Source organism: Hipposideros armiger, unplaced genomic scaffold, assembly GCF_001890085.2.
Source record: "Hipposideros armiger isolate ML-2016 unplaced genomic scaffold, ASM189008v1 scaffold_6, whole genome shotgun sequence".
In the NCBI taxonomy this organism is placed as follows: domain Eukaryota; kingdom Metazoa; phylum Chordata; class Mammalia; order Chiroptera; family Hipposideridae; genus Hipposideros; species Hipposideros armiger.
The window spans coordinates 3,491,079-3,514,218 of NW_017731356.1; the positions used below are offsets into that span (position 1 = coordinate 3,491,079).

At 44.1% G+C, this 23,140-nt stretch overlaps 1 protein-coding gene across 7 annotated transcripts in view; it reads left to right on the plus strand.

Moving 5' to 3' along the window:
- The first annotated feature begins 3,002 nt into the window (after positions 1-3,002).
- DNM3 (dynamin 3) overlaps positions 3,003-23,140 on the plus strand; it is a 425,435-nt gene continuing 405,297 nt past the window's right edge. For 4 of the 7 annotated variants that reach the window (XM_019648014.1, XM_019647977.1, XM_019647989.1 and 1 more), the window contains exon 1: positions 3,013-3,346. In XM_019648014.1, the coding sequence (XP_019503559.1) occupies positions 3,186-3,346 (161 nt within the window). In that variant the 5' untranslated portion in view covers positions 3,013-3,185. Of the gene's footprint in view, positions 3,347-23,140 lie in introns of all 7 variants that reach the window. The other 3 variants (XM_019647999.1, XM_019648023.1, XM_019648033.1) reach the window with 1 other exon arrangement.

The window sequence follows — 23,140 nt, forward strand, 5'->3', positions numbered from 1 at the left end:
GAGAGAGAGAGAGAGAGAGAGAGAGAGAGAGAGAGAGAGAGAGAGAGAGAGAGCAAGCGAGCCCCCTGGTGTCCTCTCGTAGAGGGACACAGATTCTAGTGGATCAGGGCTCTACCCTTATGACCTCAGTTAACCGTAATTACCTCTTTACTCCAAAAACAGCCATACTGGGGCTTAGGGCTTCAACATATGAAGTCTGAGGAGACACAGTTCAGTCAATAGCACCCTAAGAACACTTAGTACATTGTGTTATAATAATTTGTTTATGTCTGTCCCCGGCATACCCATCTTCTTAGGTCCTAAGTACTGTGCTAGGCATTGAGAATCACGTAGATGGACCTCCTCCCTCACAGAGCTTGTCATTAGTTGTGCTAGTTTTCTGTGGCTGCTGCAATGAATGATCACAATTCGTGATTTAAAGCTACACAGATGTATTATCTTATAGTTCTGTAAGTTAGAGTCTGACACATGTCTCTCTGGGCTAAAATCAAGGTGTCCTTTGGGAGGCTCTAGGCGATAACCTCTTCCCTTGCCTTTTCCAGCTTCTAGAGGCTGCCAACAATCCTCGGCTTGTAGGCCCCCTTCTCCATTTGCAGAGCCAGCAGAGTTTCACATTTATGAGCCTTATTCTGTAGTCACATTTCCCTCTGACACAGCGGGAAAGGCTCTGTTCTTACGGATCATGTGATTAAACCGGGCCGTCCAGATAATCCAGCATAATCCCTCATCCCAAGGTCCTTAATTTAACCACACTTGTAATGTCCCATTTTATGTCAGGTAACATATTCACAGGTTCTGGGGATTAGAATGTGGACATCTTTGCAGGGGGAGGGGAGCATTATTCTGCCCGCCCACCATGTTAGTGGAAGAAAGAGATTGGAAACTCAGTGCAATGTGTCAAGTGCAATAATGAAAATCTACTCAGGGCCTGTATACATGGGAAGCAGAGAAGAAGGTGGCTGTTCAACAAATGATAGGGGCACTGGCAGAAAAGATGAAGAGGAGGAGAATGGGCATGATTTGAGAACCAACTTGATGTTGGGGATGAGGGAGAGAGAAAGGGAACTAGAATAGCTTCCCAGTCCTGGATTGGGACTGGGCGAGATTCTCACTGAGATAGGGACCACACTGGAAGATATGTTTATTGGGATTTGCTGGTTGTAAGGAAAAGAAACACAAATTAAATTAGGTTATTGCAAAGGGGAGTTTATTTGAAGTTTTTGAGGGAGGCTGGCTCATGGAACTCATGGCAGGATTGTAGTTGAGCATCAGAAATAAGCTAGAATGGGCACACAAGTGCCTTAAGGACTTTTCTCTGTTTTCCCTCTGCTCTCTCTCTCTCAATTATATGGTCCTTGGAAAGGGCTCTGGAGCAGCTAGGGCCAGGCATCCCCCTGGTGTATGAGGCTGTGGCCAGGACACTTAGTCACCCTTTATGCCCTTCTGTCTTCATGGCGCTCTGGCTACCACCATGTGGTGGGCAGAGGAATGGTTCTTAGAAGAGGCATGCTGGGCAGACATGCCAGTTGGGGTCTCCTTCAGAGGAGAAGATGACGTGTTCAGTTTTATTTGTCTTCTGCTTTTTGAAGAATGTTGAGATATAATTTGCAATGAAATGCACAGATCTTAAATGTTTAGTTCAATGAGTTTCAGCAAATGTAACACCCAAATCAAGACTTAGAACCTTTCCGTCACCTCCACAAAGGTCTTCATGCCTTGTGCAGTCAATCTCCACCCCTCCAAGGCAACCACTGCTCTGATTTCTATCACCATAGTGTAGCTGTGCCCATTCTAGAACTTCGTAGAAATGGAATCATGCCATATGTACTTTGTCTGGCTTCTTTCATTCAACATAATGCCTCTGAGATTCAACTATGTTGTTGCTGCCTCAGAAGTTAATGCATGTTGAGGTTATTTCACCATATGCATATATCATACTGGTTTAGTCATTCACCTTTTGATGGACAGTTGGGTTGTTTTTACTGTTTTGGTTATTATGGACATTTTTATACAATTATTTTTAGGGTTAGAGGGGAATTGATAGCATTGAATGTGGAGACTAGAAAAAGTGAGTTCAGTTTTGAATAAGTCAGGGGGACTTGTGGGACATTCAGGCCTCTAGGTCCAAGGCCAGTGAAGTGCAGCCTGGGATAGCCATGTAGCCGAATGTGGAATTACAGCCATGGGAAAGTCCTTGGGTGGAGCATCAAGTGTGAGACAAGGTAAGGCCCACGAATGAAATCCCGAGGATTATTGATATTTGAAAAGCGGAATCCTCCAAGAGGCTGAGAGAAACATGGCCATCTATCTTTGTGTCTCCATCACCAGGCACAGGACCCAACGCAAGTCTTCTCGGTTTGCTAAATTTAACTGAATGGGTGCAGAGTACATGGTTATTGGTGGGTCCTATAGAAGGACATAGATTGGGAGGAGAAATGGCGTTGGAGTCACAAAGGACAGAATGAGGTTGGTTGACTGGAGAGGGACTGCGATGAGTGGGTAAGAACGACGGACTCCACCTTTGCTTAGGCGGGGCTGGGAGGACCGGGTCATTCAAGTTAAATAATTAGGTGGGGTTAGACTATGCAGAGCATGAAATGGATGTCTGATGGGAGAGTTTAGGCTCCACCAGGCCGGCCAACCCCAGAAGAGCCAGGTCCTGGGGCCCGGCGTGAGAATATGAGCTTTCCTTTTGGAACGTGTGCTCTGGAGGTGGCGGCGGCGCCGCCGCTGCTGCTGCTGGTAGGTGACAGTACTGAGTTATCAGCGGCTGTGCAGTTGCTGAAAGGGAACAGTGCCACCGGCTGCTGCCCTGACCGAGGCTATAACTTTGCGCCTGAGCCCTGGCAGCAGAAGACGGAGGCCGCGGCAACTGGTCGCAGCTGGGAGGCAGTGTGCGCCCCGGGGGCGCGGGGTGTCTGGCCGGGAACCCTGGGGCGGGGCCGCCGCGGGGCGGGGCGGTCTTGGCGCCAGGCCACGCCCCCCGCCCGCCGCGCAGGCGCGCTGCGGGCCGTTAGCTGTCAGGAGCCAGGCGGCGGGCGGGTGGCGGGATCCGACGTCGGCTCTGGCCCCGGCTGACTGAACCCAGCGCCGCAGCTGCGGCGAGGGCAGCGCGGCCCCGGCTCCCCGCCCGGTCGCAGAGGCGAGAAGGGACCAGCGGGCGGCCCGTCTCAGGCGCAGGCGAGATGGGGAACCGGGAGATGGAGGAGCTGATCCCCCTGGTGAACCGTCTGCAGGACGCCTTCTCGGCGCTGGGGCAGAGCAGCCTGCTGGAGCTGCCGCAGATCGCCGTGGTGGGCGGCCAGAGCGCAGGCAAGAGCTCGGTGCTCGAGAACTTCGTGGGCAGGTGAGCGCTCGGGGCGCGGGGACGGGCCACCCCGCCCCTGGCCGTTAGAGCCCGAGCGGGGGGACCCGGGGCTGCTGCGGAATGGGGGTGCAGAGCAGCCGGGGAGGGGGCGGCGGGGTCGGCGTGCCCGTGGGTGTCCTCTGTCCCCCGCCCGGTGGCCCCCCTGCCTGCCTTTCATCCTGCGATACAAAGCCATTTCCTCCGCGTCCACCGGCCGGGAGTCCGGGGAGGGGTCCGCCCCAGGATCAACTTCCCCCCGCGGTGCGCGCCGCGCCGGCGCTTCCCAGCCGGGTGTCCTGTGTTTTCCCTGCTCAGCATCCCCTCCTTTTCCTGTCTGCCTCCCCGAGGCTCTCCACGGAGCCATGGGGTTTATCCCCCCCCCCGGCCCCCAAAGAGATGCTTCCCTCCTCACCCTGGTTCCCAGCTCCTCTCAGCTGTCTACTGTCCGCGACTGTCGTCGCCTGCCCCTAGCAGAGGAGGCGGGGGCTGAGCAGAAAGACCTCGTTTGTTGTGGGGAAGCTTTCTCCAGCCACGCTCGTGTCCCCACCATTCTCCTCCCGGGCAGTCGAGAATAAAAGGTGGTGTGTTCGCGCGTGCACCTCTTCCCTGCTCCAGGCATGTGTCCGGGAAACCGAGGCACAGCAGGCCGAGCCGCGTGAGCGTGGGCTTGGGCTGCCCAGGTGCCATGTCATCCCTGCATCGTCTTGGGATTGACTAGCATCTTTCTGGCACCCTCTCTCTGCGTTCCCCTCGGCCAGCAGCGTCTTCCGTGACATAAGCTCTTCTTTGCCCTGCCAGCCTTCAAGATCACATACTGAATCTAAATTACAGTTAGGGGTTTCTTGTAACTCTTAATACAGAAAAGTCTCGAGAATTAATTTTTTGAGTTGGGAATCAGCATTTCTTCCACTGAGCGATTCATGAGGGATGAAGTTACCTCAACGGCCTTGCCTGAGGAGTGCAGACATTTGCTAAGAAAAGCCCATTTGAAGCATTATGAAAGCTGAAATCTGTTTCCAGGTAGAAATATACAGCAGCTCAGAGAGTGGGCCCGAGGGAGAACAGTCCAGAGGCTGTACTTGACTCTGTTCATTTGGATGGTTAGTGATTTGGGATTCAGAAGGTTCCTGTTTCCTCTTTTTGGTAGTTTCCGTGCTGTGTCAGATGTAGATATTCCCACATCTCCTTTGGGAATGTTAGTATCCATAAAGTGCATTTCCTTTTCTCTCAGATGGTGCTGTTCATTCTGTCCCCCTCAATACTAGAAAGCTCAGAAACCTTATAAAAAAGTAAAATTGCTGTCAATTGGTTGATATCTTTGAGTAAGTCACTTAACTCACTTTGCCTTGGTTTTATCATTTATTCTGAGTGATGAGAAAGTAATGAGAAAGCATTTTGCCTACATCATGGACATGGTGAAGTGATGGAGGAATATGTGATTTCAAAAGTACACAACAGTTACATACTTAATGGTTTTACTTGCTTTGGTTTATTGCTAATGAAATTCACTGAATTTAAAGTGGTACCCATAGGAAAAGTGAAGTTTGATGACAATGTTTGGGAGTTTGGTTTTTAAAGCTCTAGAACATTTAGTATGATGCCTTAATAGTCATTTAACTACTTTCGGTTTTTAAACAAATACATAAAGATAAAAATTATAAGTAATTCAAATGCAATTGCCATATTTTTATGCATCTTTCATACATTTGTTTGGATGAGCCTGTATTATGAATGCATTGTTTGTGGCAAGAGCTTTTGAACCTAATGCTAGTTTTATGTACATATCTCAATTATATCCTTTAGGTTTTCAAATCCTATTACTTCTTTATGCTATCATAAAATTGAACACATTTTCCTTTATCAGCTATATTCTGTTGAAATGAGAGTTTTAAAAATCAAGAGATATGGAACAGTAAAACATTTTAGTTTGAACATTTTTTCATGATAAAATGAAAATAGCGACAGTATAAATATTACACAAATCAGCATTTACTGGAATACATTAGTAATTTGTTGTACATTTTATTTTTATTTATTTATTTATTTTTAAAGATTTTATTGGGGAATTGGGAGAGGAGAACAGACAAGTTGCTGTCCTTCTGTTCTTCAGTCTAGTTGTGGAGGATGTCGCTTTACTTGCCCATGTTGGTATTATCATTGCGCTCTTCCCAGGTGAGGCTGTTGCTCGCCAGCCATTGGACGGCGGCTCATGGCAGCTCATGAAAGCTCACACCTGCTGCTGGCCAGCCCCAATGCAGCCTGCGCTGCTGTGACTCAAGGCAGCCCAGCTCCAGGTCGAGCTGTTGTTCACCATCTTAGCTGTAGAGGGTACAGCGTCACTGGCCCTCATGTGGGATCTGAACCAGGGCCCTGCTGCTCAGAGCTGGAGTCCCAAGCCAACTCCTATCCAACACACCACTCGGCCGGCTCCATTTGTTATACTTGTTAAACTTTTACCAATCACTAATTACTGTTAGGCTGTCAAATAAAAAAAAAGGATGAACATAGAGAGAAAAACTCATTTAATAAATATATAAAGTCTTTATTATCTGTAGAGATGACACCTGCCTAGCAGAGCCTACATATTAGGAAACAATTTAGTTAAAAGGGTCTTTTGATTTAATAAAGGTTTCAGTCATTGAATTATTGAGGAATCTAGTTTCTAATTATAAACCAACCTTAGGGAGGAAGGGGTTCTGTCTTTTTTTATTATTTTTTATTTTTTTATTGTTAGTTTCAGATGTACAGAACAATGCAATAGTTATCCTTTTCACCCTCACAAAGTAACAACCCCCCTCCCCCTATGTGAGTTCTGTCTTTTAATAGGAGATTCATCTTAGGCAGAAAAAAACCAACTTGTATTCCACCATAACCTTTTATCGTTTTCTTATCCAGAAATTTTGTGATAAAAATAAGGCCCTTTAAGGATGAAACTTTCCTCTTTTACATGTGTTTAAGGTTGGCCTATATGCAGTTATCGAATGTAGTCATAAGACAAGGGATCATTGCTTGTGTAAATTAATAGTATTTGCTCATCATTGATGCTTGTGCTCTTCAAAATAATGATGCATTTTCTCCTCAGTATTGGACAATCCACGTTTAGTAGACTATCCATCTATCCATATCTTCTCCCTTCAGATAGTTTGTTTATATTGATTTTTTTTGGACACCACTGAATGAATTTGGATATGAATGCGTTTTCTTCATTTAACTATAGCTGTAAAATCTAATTTTTGGGTGACAAGTTTGAGATTGTTATGAATAAATGAATCATGAATGAACTACTTGTTTGTGATTTTCTTGCTGAAGTGATAAATTTACATATTAATGTGACACAGTGTGAGTAACCAGACTGTTCTTTTGGTCGTCTAGATGAGATATATGCTGGCAGCTTAAGGTCTAATGAATAGAAGCTGAGACTCCTGGTCTGAATATAGGGGTTCACTAGCTGGCGTGGGGTCTGCCCATTGGTTTGGTTTCTGTATGGAGGAATTGAATTTATAGAACTACTTTCATGCCACCCTCTCCCCCCTCCCCCCCTTTTTTTTGTGGTGCAATGAGATGATGATGATGATGATGACGATGATGGTGATGATGGTGATGATAATGGTTAACATTTGTTGAATGCTTGCTAAGCATCAGATGCTATTCTAGGTGCTTTTACATGGGTAGTTTCATTTAATCCTCATAAAAATCCCAAAGAGGCAGGTACTCTTATGAGTTCCATTTTACAGAAGAGGGAATTGACATTTAGAAAATTTGAGTAACCAGATGAAGACTCACAGTGGCCAGTGGCCCTGGGATTCAACCTGAGGTGTCTGGGCTCTGTTACCCATGTTTTAAAACCTCTGCCTCATTGCCCCTCCATACTGAGACTCACCAGTGCCTCTGATACATGCTTTTAACTTCTTCCTTCAGTCGCCCTGAATGCACCACCTAAATAAATAAGAAGCTGCAATATTAATAATTTTATTCATATTTATGTATGTCTGCCTTGCCTCATTTCACAGAGGATTTGAAACAACCCCTTAGGCGAAAGTGGCATTGGTTGAAAGATAAGTATATTTCTTTCCTGTATTAGACATTCTCGAAGGGAGCTCTAGAATGTGATTGGGTTGTTTATTTAAGTATGCGTTTAGAGTGCATGTAACTTGTTTATAGAGGTGTTAAGTGAAAACTGTACTAGTTGCTAATGTGCAAATGTTTTTTTAATGATATACTTGCTAAAAACATTAGTTCTTCAATGCTAATTATATAGGCCGAGGATGCCACATTATTTTATTCTAGCCTGAGTGATAAACAGACTTTCAATTTGGCACAAAAAGAGTAGGTTTTGTGATTACTGGGGACCAAATAAAAGATTTTTTTAAAGGCTATGTTGAGAAAAGCTTATTAGTTCAATGTGGAAATGTCAGATAATGTATGTTTCTTTAGTTGTGAGGTTTCTAAAGATGGATCTGTTGATTATCAAATTAAAAGTGAGCCATTTGAAGCTGTTGTTGAATGGACATGACTGGGTGATTTTTCTGAAAGTCCAAAAGTCATTTATATGGCTTAGACAGACAGGAATCTATCCTTAGATCTTTTGATTGCAAGAGAGTATTTAAAAATTGAAGAAGCAAGAGCTCTCTAATTGCAAATGAGATTAGGCACAGAAGCATTAATATTATTAAAATTTCTAAATTCAGAGATAGTTTGTATTGAGGGAAAAGAGTTTTTTGACTATCAAAGCATCTGAATTAGTGAATACTTTTCAACAAATGGCTTCCAAGTTTTTGCGTTATTATATAAATGGCTCCTAACAATTAAAATGTGATCAGTGTTGAAAATCATGCTTCATGGTTCCCAAGAGTCTATTTAAATAAAGTATCAGAATCAGGAACTTTATTTTAATCCAACAATAAATTGCTAAAACCTGAAATCACGAAGATATCTTTGCCAAATTAACATTATATAATGTACTTTTAGGTTATCACACATTCACAGTTGCATTTAATTGCCACAATTAACTTAATTCTTTTTTTTATTATTAATATCTGAGAAGCAATGCAATTAGGTGTCTTGGACTGGATAGGATATCTCTGTTTTGAAATTTACTTATGATGAACAGATACCCAAAATGCGCTTGATTAACTTCTTTAAGAGTGAACTCTGGAGGAAACTTAATATTGCGTTGTCGGAAAAGTCATGATGTAGTTTTTCTGTGTTTTTCGTTGCAAAAATACGCCATGACTTTTCCGACAACCCAATAGTTAGCAGAGCTGAAGGGTAGGCGATTGGGTTCTCTACCGATAGAACACAGTATATTAGGTGTATTTTTTTTTTTTGGTAGTAGCTTTTGCTAGCTCTAAAAAGTGGAGTTTCATTGTGATATTTTACTTGTTATTATGCTTTATTTACCTTTAAGAGGACTGAAAGCAGCTAAAAAAAAATAGATGAAATTTTTTTCCCCCCTCTCCCCCCAAAGCCAAGTCAAGAGAGCCTCAAAGCTAATGAACATACTGTATAGAATGCCTTCATTTTAGGTTCTCCTTTGCAATTTCTCACCCTGTCAGCATTACTTTAAAAATTCTAGTGGATTATATTTGACTAAAGATGTTTTTATAAAGTGGAAGGAAGAAGGGACCAGTATTCCTGTAGCCTTACGGGGTGGCAGGCTGGGACACTGTTGGACGCTTTCCATGCCTTCCTGGCCTTACCTGTTTTCACATCCCCATGTCCACAGGGGAGGAAACTCAGGGTTGGAGAGACAAGTCATTGGGGGAGGGTCACATGGCTAATAAGTGGCCAAGCTGGAATTTAGCCTTGGACATGGCTCCTATTGATACTGTTGAAATATGGGCAGTAAAGTCGGCAGGGCGTGTAATTGCTGAGTTCCAAGCATACTGGGTGAGAATATAGAAGGAAGTATGGCTGTAGAGAGGCTGATAATATGCATAAAAAAAGAACTGTCAGCATAAGGTATGAGCCCGCATTTTCAAGTTAGTTTGTAAAATGAAGGCAATTGGGTATAATGCAAACTAGTTGGGACAAAATAATTTATATTCTGCCTGTTTTTACAAAAACAAAGCAAAACAAAAAAAGAAAACAACCCTAAAAAACTACAATTCTAAAATTAAGTTGGGATATTAAGTGGAAAGTAGACAATATGAGTTTCCAGTGTCATTTGGCAGCTGGTATCATTCTGACTCGAGGCTGCGTACTGAAGTATCGATGTCAGAGCAGGAGTGGTGATCTGTGTCTCAGTGTCTGACTTGACAACAAGGCATTGAATTTAGACCGTCACTTTATCACAAAAAGATACTGTATGTTGGAGAGGGCCCAAGAGAAGAGCAGCAGGGAAGAATAGGGGTTGGAGAGATTAAAACTATAACTGGATGCAGGAAAGCCAATTGAGAGTAGATGGATCAGACCACCTGCCTTATGAGGACCTCCAGGGCACTAACACTTATGGGAGGTGGAAGTCTACTTTCCTTTTGAAGAAGGCGGCATTTATTTAAAGTGGCAGCGTATACTAAAGACAAAATGTCAGGGAAAACATGCAAAAGGCAAATCTGAGAATGGAATGTGTTGTTTAGAAAGTGGGGAGGGTACAGGTGGAGGGTTGACACTCAATGATTTGCATTTCTTGAGTCAAATACCATTCCAAAAAAATTAGAGGGCTTGTTAATACCATGTTGCGGACTGTGTGTGGTGTGTGCACGCGCGTGGGTCACAGGTAGCTTAGCCTGTCTATTATCAGTAGTGTTGCATTCAGCTCTGTGAGACACCTTCTCCACGCTTAATTTTACCCAAGGTCGGAAACAGAATCGAGAGCTGAGTGTGGAACTGGGTGTTCAGAACTGGGAGCCCTGGGTCAGTTTATCATCTTGCCTTTCTCCTCCTATTGTTGTAAAGAGCCTCCCTCTCGTCCTGCTCTGCCTCCTCCTCCTCCCATTCCCTTCCATGGGGCCAGCCTTTCCTCCTCTTTAATTCTCCCCTCCGTTACTTTTCTTGATAGCAGAACAGTGGTAACATTCTGTTATTTATTTATTTATTTTTTCCCCATGTGCAGTAGTGGGAGGTGATGGGGACAGGATTTTTCCCAGTCTTAGACCAGGTAATTTGGTTGAAATAATATACTCTAGAGTTAACTGTGACTTTTAGAGAACAGATGGGTCCAGGAAAAGACTAAGTGAAATAGTGGACGTGGTCACATATTTTTTAGCATTTTCCCACCATGTGGGCGTATCTAGAAAGTTGTGCCTGGGATGGTCACTAATAGGCCTTGCTTAAACCAAGGAAAGCTTTTGAAAAGTTGTGTATAAATAAATAATTTAAGTTGAAAGGTTACTATTAAAGACATGGGCGAACTTTTGGTAAAATAAACTATATATTTGGGTAGCAAATCTTCACTCTTCAGTTTTGCCTGTTTCACATTTTTACTCTTTTGTGCTTGTATCCTTAGAGTGAGGCCCATCGATGTAGAAATTTTATCAATTAATTTCAACAAGCAGTACTATTGTATTAAGTCCTTAACGTTAAGTGATAAGAAAGGCAAGATGGATGTTGAAGAAAACGATGATCTATTTGATTCATGAGTTATACGAATGATACAGGATTGCTTTTGGTCTTGTTTCTCTCTGATTCCCTGCTGTAAATACTCCATTTCCAGGAATTTCAAATGTGTGTCTCGGTGCTCCCTTGTGACAGCGTCTCATTTTCACTTCCCACTACTTCAAGGTCATGATATACCTGTGACTAACACACACGTACCTATCAGCAGTGGGTAGGGGTTCTGAAAGGCCTCCTCGTCTATGGTTTCAGTGGCCTGGAATCGAAAAGACTAATCCATTTCAGTAAATAATTTGATGGGTGACTTATGGTACTTATGGTATTTGATTGCTTAGGTCCTGAAAAGGCCAATATTTGAAAAGGAGTCATCGTACCTTAGTGACAGCAGTAAATATGGCTGCAATATTGTGATTTATAAGAAAGATGTATTTGGTCTTTATCCTGAGTTTCTGGCTCACAGCTCCCCAAACCCTTGGAATTTTGTTAAGTGTTGGCAGCACAAAGGTGTCTTCTGTTATGTTAATGGGATGACTTTTGGGCATCCCTGGGTCTGCTAAGGCTGGGGAATGGTCACCAGAGGAACCAACTGTGAGATTAGAGGGATGGGACTTCCAGCCTCCTCCAGGGAGTGGAGAGGGACTGGCGATAGAGATCAGTCATCAATGGCCAATGATTTCATCAATCATGCCTCAGAGTGAAGTCTCCATAAAAACCCAAAAGGTTGGGGTTTAGAGAGCTGGTGAACTTGTGTAGATTTGGGGACAGCGACACACCTGGAGAGGGCATGCAAGCTTCGTGCCCCTTTCCACATACCTTACCCTCTGCATCTCTTCCCTCTAGCTGTTCCTGAATTATATCTTTTATGATAAACCTGAAATCTAGTAAGAAAAATGGTTCTCTGAGTTCTGTGAGCTGCTCTAACCAATGAATCAAACACAAGGAGCCTGTAGCCTGTTGGTCACAAGCACAGGTAGTTACCTGGACCTGTGAATGGGATCTAAAATATGTGTGTGTGTGTGTATGTGTGTGTGTGTGTGTGTCTGTTTCTGGGTAGGGGGCAGTCTTGTGGGACTGAGCCCTTAACCTGTGGAATCGGACGCCATCTCCAGGTAGATAGTGTCAAAATTGAGTTGATTTGTAGGACGCCCAGCTGGTGTCCGACAATTGCTTGGATGTGTGGGGAGCCCATCTCCAACACACCAGTTGGAGACTGCGTCCAGAACCTTTGAGGTGCCTTTAGAAGTACAGAGTGTTTTGGACAATCAAAGGACAAGAGCACATCTCTGTAGAGAGGCAAGATTTCATGAAAAAAAAAAAAAAAGGATTTCAAATGAACATTAAAGAGTAAGAATTTGATAGGCGGAGATGGGGCCAGAGGCACAGAGGTCACAGGCAGCAGCTTTCTCTGACCCAGTGGTGACGTAGGGTTGCTTCCACACTGTGCAGTGCTTCAAAATTTTTGACCGATTTCCATTAGTTTTTGGCCCCTGAAGCAGGCTGCAAGCTCTTTGTTGGTATTCCCCACAGTATCTTGCACAATTCTGTTTTAGGTACTTAATTTTTATTGAGTTTTCACTAATTAAGTTATTGACCTGACTTAAGATGTACTGGTAGTGGGTGTGAAGATCCTGGCTTTTAGTAAGAGATTTCTTTTTTACACTTATGAGATAAAATCATCTGTGTTTGATGAACTAAAGCTCTTAGCCCCAGAAAGTAATCATACTCGTAGCCCACGTGCCTCCATTGTTGAGTTTGCCTCCTGAGCAAATATGTGGATACCTGTGTGAGATTTACCTGAGGAACTTGTCCACATCAGGGTTCCTGGGCTCTGCTCGTGGAGGCTGACTCAGTGGGTCTGGAGTTCAGCCATAGTTTTTCAAAAGCTCTCCTGGTGCTTCGTTGAGCAGCCAGATTTCGGAGCTACCAATTACCACTTCCACAGTTCCTATTATTTCCGCAGCTGTGGATAAGGAATGAAATGCGTCTTCCTTTCCCATGAGTGTACTGAAACCACCTTGGCCAAGGTCACTGAGGATCTCCAAACAGCTACATTTACTTTCGAAATACAGTAATACCTTGGTTTGCGAGCATAATTCATTCCAGAAACAAGATACTCGTATTGCAAGACACCGCTCATTTACCATGTTAAAATGTATTAGAAATGTTTGCTCGTCTTGCGGAGCACTCGCAAACCACGCCACTCGCAATCCAAGGTTTTTACTGTATTTCTGAAACTGGTCGACTATGCTTAATTCCTGCAACCGCTGCCTGAGGTCAGGTGGTCATCCTTCATCTTGTGGACTGTAGCGATAGAGTGCGTGTTTTCACCATCCGTGACGCCCCGTCTAACCCCACACAGACATAGCAAGGGGCATGGGGAATTAAAATTAAACAATGTTGCTATATCGGTGAAAACATTGCAGTTTCTAGTGGCTGCAGCATCAAATCTATGCTTCTTGGCATGGCGTAAGAGGCCCGCGTGGCCCCACCTTCTAGGTCACCTGTTGCCCTTTGACCCAGCTGTGTTTCCCGCCCTGCTCCCATTCACCACGCTGGTTCACATGTTTTTGCCTTTTTTTTTTTTTTCATGTAGATCCCTTTATAGGAACAATATTATCCTTCCCCAGGTTAACCCCTGTTGTCTCTAACTCAGGCCTCCTCGCCTCCTGGAAGCTTCGGCTGCCTCCCACGCTCTCAGCTCTCCTAGGTTACTTGTCCCTCTCCTGGGCATCCGTCACTCTGAGCAGTCCTCTAATAGTATACTTGCTACATGGCATTAAATTATCTACCTCTACCACCACACTGTGATCTTCTTGAAGGTGGAGTCCGTTTTATTTATTTATTGTCACTCCTGGCACGTAGTAACCCCTGGATGAACCCCTAAATGAATCAATCTGTGCATATAATGGAGGGGTTTCAGTCTGTGTTACAGCTGGTGTATCGGCAGCATGTGATGTGCATGGCACACTCACTGTGTGCCAGGCACTGTCTCAGGCAGCAGAAAGACGTTAATAAGCAAACAAACACTAGAGCCTGTGGTCTAGTGAGAAGGCCAACAATAAACAAAAAATGTGTAACTAAGTCAGTGGCTGCAGGACACAGTGACTGAGTAGGACACAAGGGGACATACGTGTGGGTGGCTCAGGACACCCTGTCCGACCCGGTGATCGGCCATGGGAAGAGCCCAGGCAAAGCATTCCGTGCAGAAGGAGCAGTGGGCAACAAGGCTTTGAGGTGTACGTTGCTCTGTGTGTTGGAGGGACTTAAGGTCAAGTCCGTGCCACCAGAGCATAGTGGGACAGGGGGAGGGGGTGCGTATAGCATGGAGGGGGAGCGGCAGGGAGCTGAGGTGGGCTTCGTTGCTGTCAGAAGTAGTTTAAATTTTGTCCAAAGGGCAACGCCAAGCGACTGAAGGAAGGATTTTGATCAGGCAGTGACGTAATGTGACTTACATGTAAAAAAAGGCTCGCTCGGTCAGAGCAACTTAACACCGTGCTCACAACCCACGTGGCCACTGCGGCTAAGGTGCCTGAGAAACTGAATTTCCAATTAGATGTCATTTTGATTACTTTCAACCGAAGTTTAAACATATAGTTGATTCTGTTATTTGGAACATTTTTAAAGGCTGTTTAGAACTGAGAGAAAAGAGCCGCTTTAGTGGAGGGGTAGGAGTGTCAACTGCAGCCTACGTGGAGAGAGCTGAGAAGGCGATGGGAAGTGAGTCGGTGGGGACAGGGCGTGTGGACGGGCCTTCTGAGACGAGGCCGCGGGGCCGAGGGAGGGAGCGTTCTCTTTATGGGAGATACCAGAGCGTTTTCATTTGCAATGGGAACAATCCAGGGAAGGAAGATGGGGAGCAGAGCAGACAAGAGGACGTGCAGGGGGACGGGACAGAGCTTCTGCGAGCGGAAGGCCTGTGGGAGGTGAGGAGGGGAGCCTCACCCCCTGGCAGACGGGAGAAGGAGCTGGGGCAGAGAGGAGACGGGCATGGACTGGGGAGGGGGCGCCAGGGAAGCGCCAGTTTGATGAGGTGATGGAGAGGGGGCAATGGAAAGAGGAAAAGGTTTGCCAAGAATATCTGAGGAAGCAGGAACATGAGCCCAGGAGGGAAATACATTTAAAACGTGTGTGAAGTTGCCCTTCTTGTACGTCAGGAACCGTTCATGGACTTTCTAAACTGCAGGGTTTATCAAGCCGTGGTACCGCCAAAGCACCGCCAAAGCCCCACCTACCCGGCTTCGTAGCACGATTCAGTTTCCTTCGTGATCTGCCATCTGCCTCCCGGTCCGTTCTTCCCATCACCACGGTGTTGAGTCCTGCTGAACTGCTGAGTCCCTAGAGCGGATCAAGCTTCACATGTGTTCCCCTCGACCTGGAAGGCCCTTTGGGTTCCCCTTTGCGTGCCTAACTCCACTGAACGTTCCAGACGCAGCTACTACCTCTTCTTGGAAGCCCGCTCTAAGCCCACAGGTAGAAGGCATTCACTGAAGGTGTGGTGGAAGACTGCAGATGCTCAGGGCCGAGTTGCACTCTAAGCATTTTGAAAACATTTATCCAGAGAGATATGGTGTGCACAGAAACCCACAGATTTATAAACGCGTGCGGCTTTCTGAGTTTGTGTCCTCATTTGCAGAATGGAGGTAATATATCTGATCTCATGTCCTTTTACAAAGTCTAAAAAGTGGCTTTTAAATGTCTAGGACCTAGACTCTTCAATAAGTGACAGTTTAAAAAAATCAGTGCTTACACCAACATTTCCATATAGCAAAACACACCTCGGAGATCGTGTCCATTGCCGGGCTCACCAGGACACCTGCGCTATTTAAAATGCTATATTTTCTTGGCCTAACATTTAAGACAAATCATGAAGACCTATAGCTGCGGGCTGTTTTTTTCCAAAAGGTAATATATTTATTCAGAATGACTTGTAGGCTTCCTGGTTTGGACCCGTGGGTGGGTGAATGGAGGGATACAGTTAGTGAGGAAGGAAAGGATGTATATTCGGATCTACCCCGTGTATTTTCCAGTAAGGCCTCCGGATGCCTGAGCGTGAAGGAGCGGTGGCAGGGAGGAGGGAGAGCAAGACCTGGTAACCGGTTAAAAGGAGCTAAGAGTTTACGATAAGGCCTGCCAGGGGAGAGGACAAACTCCCAGTTGTCTATAGAACAGACAGGACTTGTGGAAGCATCGTGTGTTAAGTGCAGGCCCCTGGGCTTGGAAAAGGGGCTTTCCTATTAGGCTGGGACCAAGAAAAGCACAAAGAGATCACAGTTTAGATGCATAATATATGATATATACAACAAACAGCTCTATGTGGAAAGGGGTATAACATTTATTGTTGAATTGTCATGGTGTGGCTTGTTTCATTCGGTAGCTTTTCTCTTTAAAAAACGGTATATAAATGGAATATGCATGAATCTTTGTTTTCTTAAGGCTTTGTATTACTATATTAGAGGTGCTTTAATTTTCTGATGTTGCTTGCCTGAAGTTTCTAGTTCTTGCTTGAAAACTCTTTTTCTTATCATGTAGCTTGGAGTTCTAATTTAGAGAGAGTCTTTTTGTGAGGCGAAGTTTTATAATGAAATTAATCATTCCTGAATTTGCCTTTTAAAACACAGATTTTTCATTGTTAATTAGAGAGAAACATTCCTGTAATTCATAAGAAGTTAGCTATCATACTTGCAAATAAAACCATTTAAAAAAAAAAAAAGGAACGCTTCACGAATTTGCCTGTCATCCTTGCGCAGGGGCCATGCTAATCTTCTCTGTATCGTTCCAATTTTAGTATATGTGCTGCCGAAGCGAGCACAATAAAACCATTTTTAAATTTACTTATATCCTGCTTTTCCACAAAGGATTTGAGATGACTTTCTACAATCCCGGTGTATTCATTCATTTATCTTTTAACACTTAAAATGAAACAATGAAGTAAAATAGAAGTGAAGTGGCAGGACCAAGATTACTTTAATTACTTCTTTAAGGTAAGACCAGGAAATGGAGAATAGAAAATTTCCAAAGATGAATTAAGTAATAGTGGAACTGAACACACATAAGAACCTTGCTAGTTAGGGGAAAACAGTAAAATATGACTTACTATCAGAAGGAAGGAAGAGAGATTCATATTTACACAGTTTCCTCTAGAGCTGAGTCAAAGCCAAATTCTCATATTTTATGACAACTAGTAGTAGTTTCCTTCCTCTCTGATCTTGCCCGTTATCGGGGTTCAGCTGGGCAGGCGATGCATGGATCTCGGGCCTGGAGATCCCATTCCCATATTTCCAGATGCGTCTGAGAGTTCAACTTGAATGCTCAACCCTTTACTCACAGGTTCATCATTTCCCCCCGACAGCGCATTCCCTATGGGTATTTGACGGACTTGACTGTTGTCCTCATCAGCGAGCCTTGAAACTTTCATATTTTCTTCAACTCTACTCTCCTCATACCTACTGAGTTTTGTGGGTTCTACTTCGGCGGTACCTTTGTTTTCTGTTGGTGCTTTTCCATGTCTGTAGCTGCTGTCCCCGTTCAGAATTCAACGTTTCTTTTGTTTGATCTGTTGGGATCTCTTAAGGGCCTCAGTCCTTCCAGTGTCAGCCCTCATCTAAGCCATCTTAAGTGCTTTCACTGTCCTCTGAAGGCACAGCTCTAATCATTGTCACCCCCTTCTCTTACATAATAAAATCCTAACTTCTCGGCATCACATTTCACGCTTTCCAACTGCTTTCCAGCATGTCTTTGGTTCTTCTCACTCACACACCAAAAGCACCATTCTCTGGAACATTCCTTGTACCTTCTCTCCCTGGTGTCAGTACCTGTACCGTTTCCTCCATCTCGAATGCTTTTGCTCTTCGTGTTCCTCCCATTTTATTTCAGTTCGTTAAAACTTGACTGATGTTTGCTATACACAAAGGATTGTGCTAGCTGTTATGGGTTCAAAGATGAGAATGATTATTATCCTCTCCCTCAAAGCTCTCACATCAGAAGGATTGGTAAGTTGAAGTTCACGTGCTGCCTCCTCTGTGAAGCCTTTTTAATTTCCCAGCTTAAATGGATTTTACTTTCTTTTATGTTTTTTTAAAAGCCTTCACTTGTATTTTTTTTAAATAGGCCTTATTGACATCCTAAATGTGACTCATTTCATACATTCCATTATTTTATAATCGTCTATGTACCCCATCACCTGCATCCTAAGGTCACAATGTGTGACACATTATAAGTATCCCATAGTAGGGGTTCAGTACATTTTTGCAGGGTGGCACACATGGTCCGTTGGCTGCGCTGATGCATAGATCCTGGGAAGTAAATATCATTATCTGTCAAAACACACTCAATTGTGTTTTCAGGGTCTTGTTTTAAGAGCTGCTTTTGGGTCTTATTTAATTTAATTTTTTAAATTTTTATTATTTTTTAAAGATTTTATTGGGGAGTTGGGGGAGGGAACAGCATTGCGGAGTCGGGGAAGGGAAACAGACAAGTTGCTGTCCTTTGGTTCTTCAGTCTCGTTGTGGAGAACGTCGTTTCACTGGCCCATGTTGGTATTATTATTGCGCTTTTCCCGGGTGAGGCAGATCGGTCACCAGCCATTGGACGGCTGCTCACGGCAGCTCATGGAAGCTCACACCACCATCCATTCACGCTGGCTGCCGGTCACTCATGGTAGCTTATGGCAGCCCACTGCAGCCCCACTGCAGCCTACGCCGTAGCCGGCCACTCACGGCAGCCCAGCTCCAGGTCAAGCTGTTGTTCACCATCTTAGCTGTAGAGGGTGCAGCGTCACTGGCCCATGTGGGATCTGAACCGGCGGCCCTGTTGCTCATAGCTTGCGCTCCCAAGCAAACTCTTAACCAACGAGCCACTCGGCTGGCCACGTGGGTCTTACTTTAAAAGCGTACGCATTTAAGGTTCCAATAAATGCCAAACATTTTTAAACTTGGCGACTCTGGGTGTGACCGCACATGCAGTGTGGCCTTTGAAGTCTGCAGGAACTCCACACAGCATGTGGGGAAGAGCCTGGAATGGCCTGGTCAGGGATAGGAGACAGGCCTCCCCAAAGGACGCGCGAGCCACAGGTCAGGCTTGGGACGGATCTGAAGCAAAGTTGTATCCCTGTGAGAGGCGATGGCTTTTTTTCTAGAATGGCTTTTGAAATTTAATGTAATTCTGGCTAGTCTTGTGGAAATGGTCACTGGTTAAGAACTGGAGGAATTCTCTTTTTGCCCCTACTTTGATTACTTGATGACTGTTTCACTGAAAACCCTGTATTTTAATATGGCTGTTCGCGCTTTCCACCTGAAATATTTGGAATACAGAAGTCACACCTGTACTAGGCTATCATGTGTCACATTTGTGGTCCATCCAGTCCCCAGTTCTTCTGCTAATAGACACCTAAGTAATGTGTCACGGGGAGATGTAGAGCATATGGTTTTTCTTTCAGATGTTAATGCACCCAAAGTATTTTTCATGTATTTATGGTATTGTGTGTCACTCACAAATTTCCCTGCATTTGCTTTGAAGCTGCTTTTATTTAAACCTAATTGACCTCTTCTTGGAATAATGTGTACTTCACATTTATGATCCACTTTGGAAATTATTAACAGGCTCCGAGTTTACATGATTGAGTGTCAAAGGGAACCCCAATTATCCTAGTATTTGGCCTTTGTGGGGTCTACTTCATGGTACCTTCGGTCATATATATGCTTATCTATCTGTATTTACCATAACCTACCGTATTTTATCTGTCAAAGATGCCACCGTTTTAAATTGCACCATTATTTTATATATAGCTAAGAAACAAGAAAAAGAAAACCACCGTCAATTAAACACAGGGTTATCTCATCACTTAGAATTTTTGTTTTATATTTATTGGAAAAGCTCTCAGACTTTAGAAAGAGACTTTGATCATCTGTTACTCTTGGCAACATAAGATGCAAGATGTACATGAAATAAATTGGTTAGTTATTCCCCAAACTTCTTCACATTGGGTCCAACTCATGCATTACTCTCTCATGCCTGATTGATGTCTGTGCTTTTCTACCCATTACCATCCCCTGTGCTATTAAGAGCATTGGTGGTGACATGTTTCTTTCAAAGGTGCTTCTTGCTTGAGCAAGTGTAGTGTTATTTCCTCATAGGCAGCTTCTCTTAGAGTCGACCAGTTTTGGAATCTTTTGGTCCCTGGCCCACTCTCCCTGATGAGGGTGTCAGGTGGTGTCCTGAGGACAGCGTGTGTGACATGCCAGGCATCCGTCTTCTCTGTGGTCCGCCCAGGCCAAGGGACAGAAACTGAAACGCCCTTAAGGACTTGATGCCAAGCCAAGCGATTTTTCCTGTTTTCAGTCTCGGCACTGCAGTTTACACATTGTGCGAAAGTGGAAATTTTTGAGCAAGACATAGGTCCATGCCAGATCTCTGTGAAATGCTCAAACCCACCTATTCAATGGCATCTTCCCAGACATGCAGGATGGAGTTAGAGATGGCCCCCCTTCAACGGTGTCTCAGGCAGAAAGAAAGGACAGTTAGCCCTCGGCAACTCAGCTTGTCTTATTAAGTAGCCTCTGTCTATTTAAAACCTTTATTCTTTCTTTTCTGTCTTTCATTGATAGAGCAATTGCAGTATGAGAAGGATGAGAGAAGCATCTTGGAGTCCTTTATTTAATTCTTAAAGCATAGTTGCATGGCTCATTGTTCCTGCATGTGCTTTCTTTAAGTGTGTCTGAGCATCGTATGTGTGGTCTTCGGAGAAAACCATTTTGTGAGTGTTTCTGGGTTCAAACTGTCACTTTCCCCTCTGAATTAAGGTATGTGAAAGCACCTGGCTCATAGCCCAAGTGCTATTTCCTTTGCCTTCCCCGTCTGGGCTGCCCTCCGCATACCTGAAGAACTGTCATCTGCTTGTCACAGCTTGGCCACATAGGATCTGAGCAGAGTTCAAGTTTCCCAAGATCTCTTGGGTGTGATTTTCACTCTTGCTTGAGTTTGTCTCTTCAGAGGCATTTCCGCATAAGGGAAGTGGGTAGTTAGAGCTGTCATTTCTGGTTAACTTGAATTGTGTTGGTTTATTCTAGAATTCTTCTTCTTTAGTTTATACTAACCACATTTTTCCTGTACCCATGTCCACACAGGAACTGAAGCTCTTGACCTGAAATGTTGGCTGTTTCTCTTTTTTTCATTGACTTCTTTACAGATGGATTCATGGCATGGCGATAATCATTCACTGCCACTGAGATATGATGCAGGGTTATTATTGCTAACATAGTTTCCTGCTCTGCCTTATTTTTTTTGTTTGAGAGATTAAAACTACTGCTTGTAAGCGATAAATGTTTCATGCTACCCCCTCAAGACAGAAATCAACTTATTACCAATGACTTTCAGTTTAATTTCACCTTCAACTATTGCAGTTTAAGGTGGGAACTGATAACTTTTATGTGGACTCAAGTTAAATGTTTAAATATGGGAAGTTCTGATGTTTTTTTACAATTTTCATTACAACAGATCATGTATGACATTAGCTTTCTTCGCTAGTCATTTGGGAATTCTGCAAAGGCTTGACTCTAACCTCCTGAAATAAGAAAATGAAGACTCAATCTCCAGTTAAATAGGTTTCTATTGAACACTTATATGCCAATCACTTTGCAAAATAGGCTCTGTATCAAAAAGAGATACAATGGTCCCTGCACTCAAAATTATATTCTTTTGGGGAAAAATAAAACATGAAACAATGAGGAAACAGCTAACACGCTAAAATAAAATGCTAAGCTGAACACAATCAGGTACCCAACTGCCTGCACCTGTCATGGGCAGTCCCAGGGGAAACAGTCCACATTGAAAGGTGATATCCAGGAAGAGTTCATGATGGAAGGATCACTTAGGTGGGCCCTGGAGGATGATGGGGTTTGGGAAGACACAGAAAGGTAGCAGGCGTCTCTGGAAGAGGAATGGTATAGATGAACACTTGAAGACATGGAAAAGTCTGGAGTTTACGGGGAACAGCTGGGCCACCAGGTTGAGTATGTGCTAAAGGAGGCAAGATTCTGAGTGACCTCAAATGCTAAGCATCAGGAGTTTGCAGTGATCATTGTCAGAAGTGATGGGGCAGAGGGGGCCACTGGGGACGGAGGGAGGTCAGGGAGGAACCAGCATACGTTTTTGGGTGACAAAATTCACAGACGCGTGTGCCCTCACCACTCTAAGCACAGTGCCTGGAGCCACAGGACAGATGGGCACACTGCTGCAAGGGGCCTGATTTTCCAGGGTGCTGATAACGCTCCATAAAGTTCCAAGCAAAACACAGCACGGCCTCCTCTCAATTCACACGGCGGTTTCATTCCCAGAAAATTCAAAGGCTTGCCTGAATCCTTGTTTATGTATAAAACAGAACTAGGCTCTCCTCAGATGGTTTCACCTGCATGAATGTGTAGCAAAATATTGGAAAATCATGCAGGATGCAGGGGAGTTGTCCAGTGTGTGGGACTCGCCCAAGAACTGGGGATGTTTAACATTCCTAGTCCTGCAATCACTGTGAAACATCCCACGAATTTCCAAATCACGCTCCCTAGATACCCACTGCCCTACTGCTGTATCAGTGACCATGTAACTTACATACCCTAATTCCGCCCCACCCCACCCCGCTTTTTTTTGTTTAAATGTCTGATTGCTGTGGTGTTGCTGCTTTTACCTGCCAGAGAGACCACGCAAAAGGTAATCACTGAACGAGTCAGAGGTATGTATTAAGTGTTTTCTCCGGAAAGGTAGATTCTGTGGGTTTAAGATGTAGAAAATTCTTTATTCTGTTCACTTTAAACCACAACTGCTAAGCCACATGCACTTACCATGGCACTGCCGGGTACCGTGCACTTTAAAAGCTATGGCCTCTGCCCTCACTGAGCTGGGTAACAGCCCATCAGGAAAGTCACATGTGTGATAGGAATATGTGGAGAATCTGAGAGATGGCAAAGCCTTGGAGATGGTTGATGGAAGGTCAGGAAAAAAAAGACAGCTTGTCGTATGTGAGTTAGCTCTTAAAGAACGAGTATAATTTCAACAGGATTTTAAGAGCATGTTACTTTGTACCAGAAAATTGAATTTGAAATGACCTTTCAAGTTGTATTAATTAGACAGACTTTGCAATGAATTACCAAATGCCTAGTATTTCCTGAGATGAAAGAGGTTCTTTGCTGTCCCCATTTCTGGGTTTTTTTGTTTTTGTTTTTTAAAATTTTTCTTCCTGCAGTTAACGTTTCT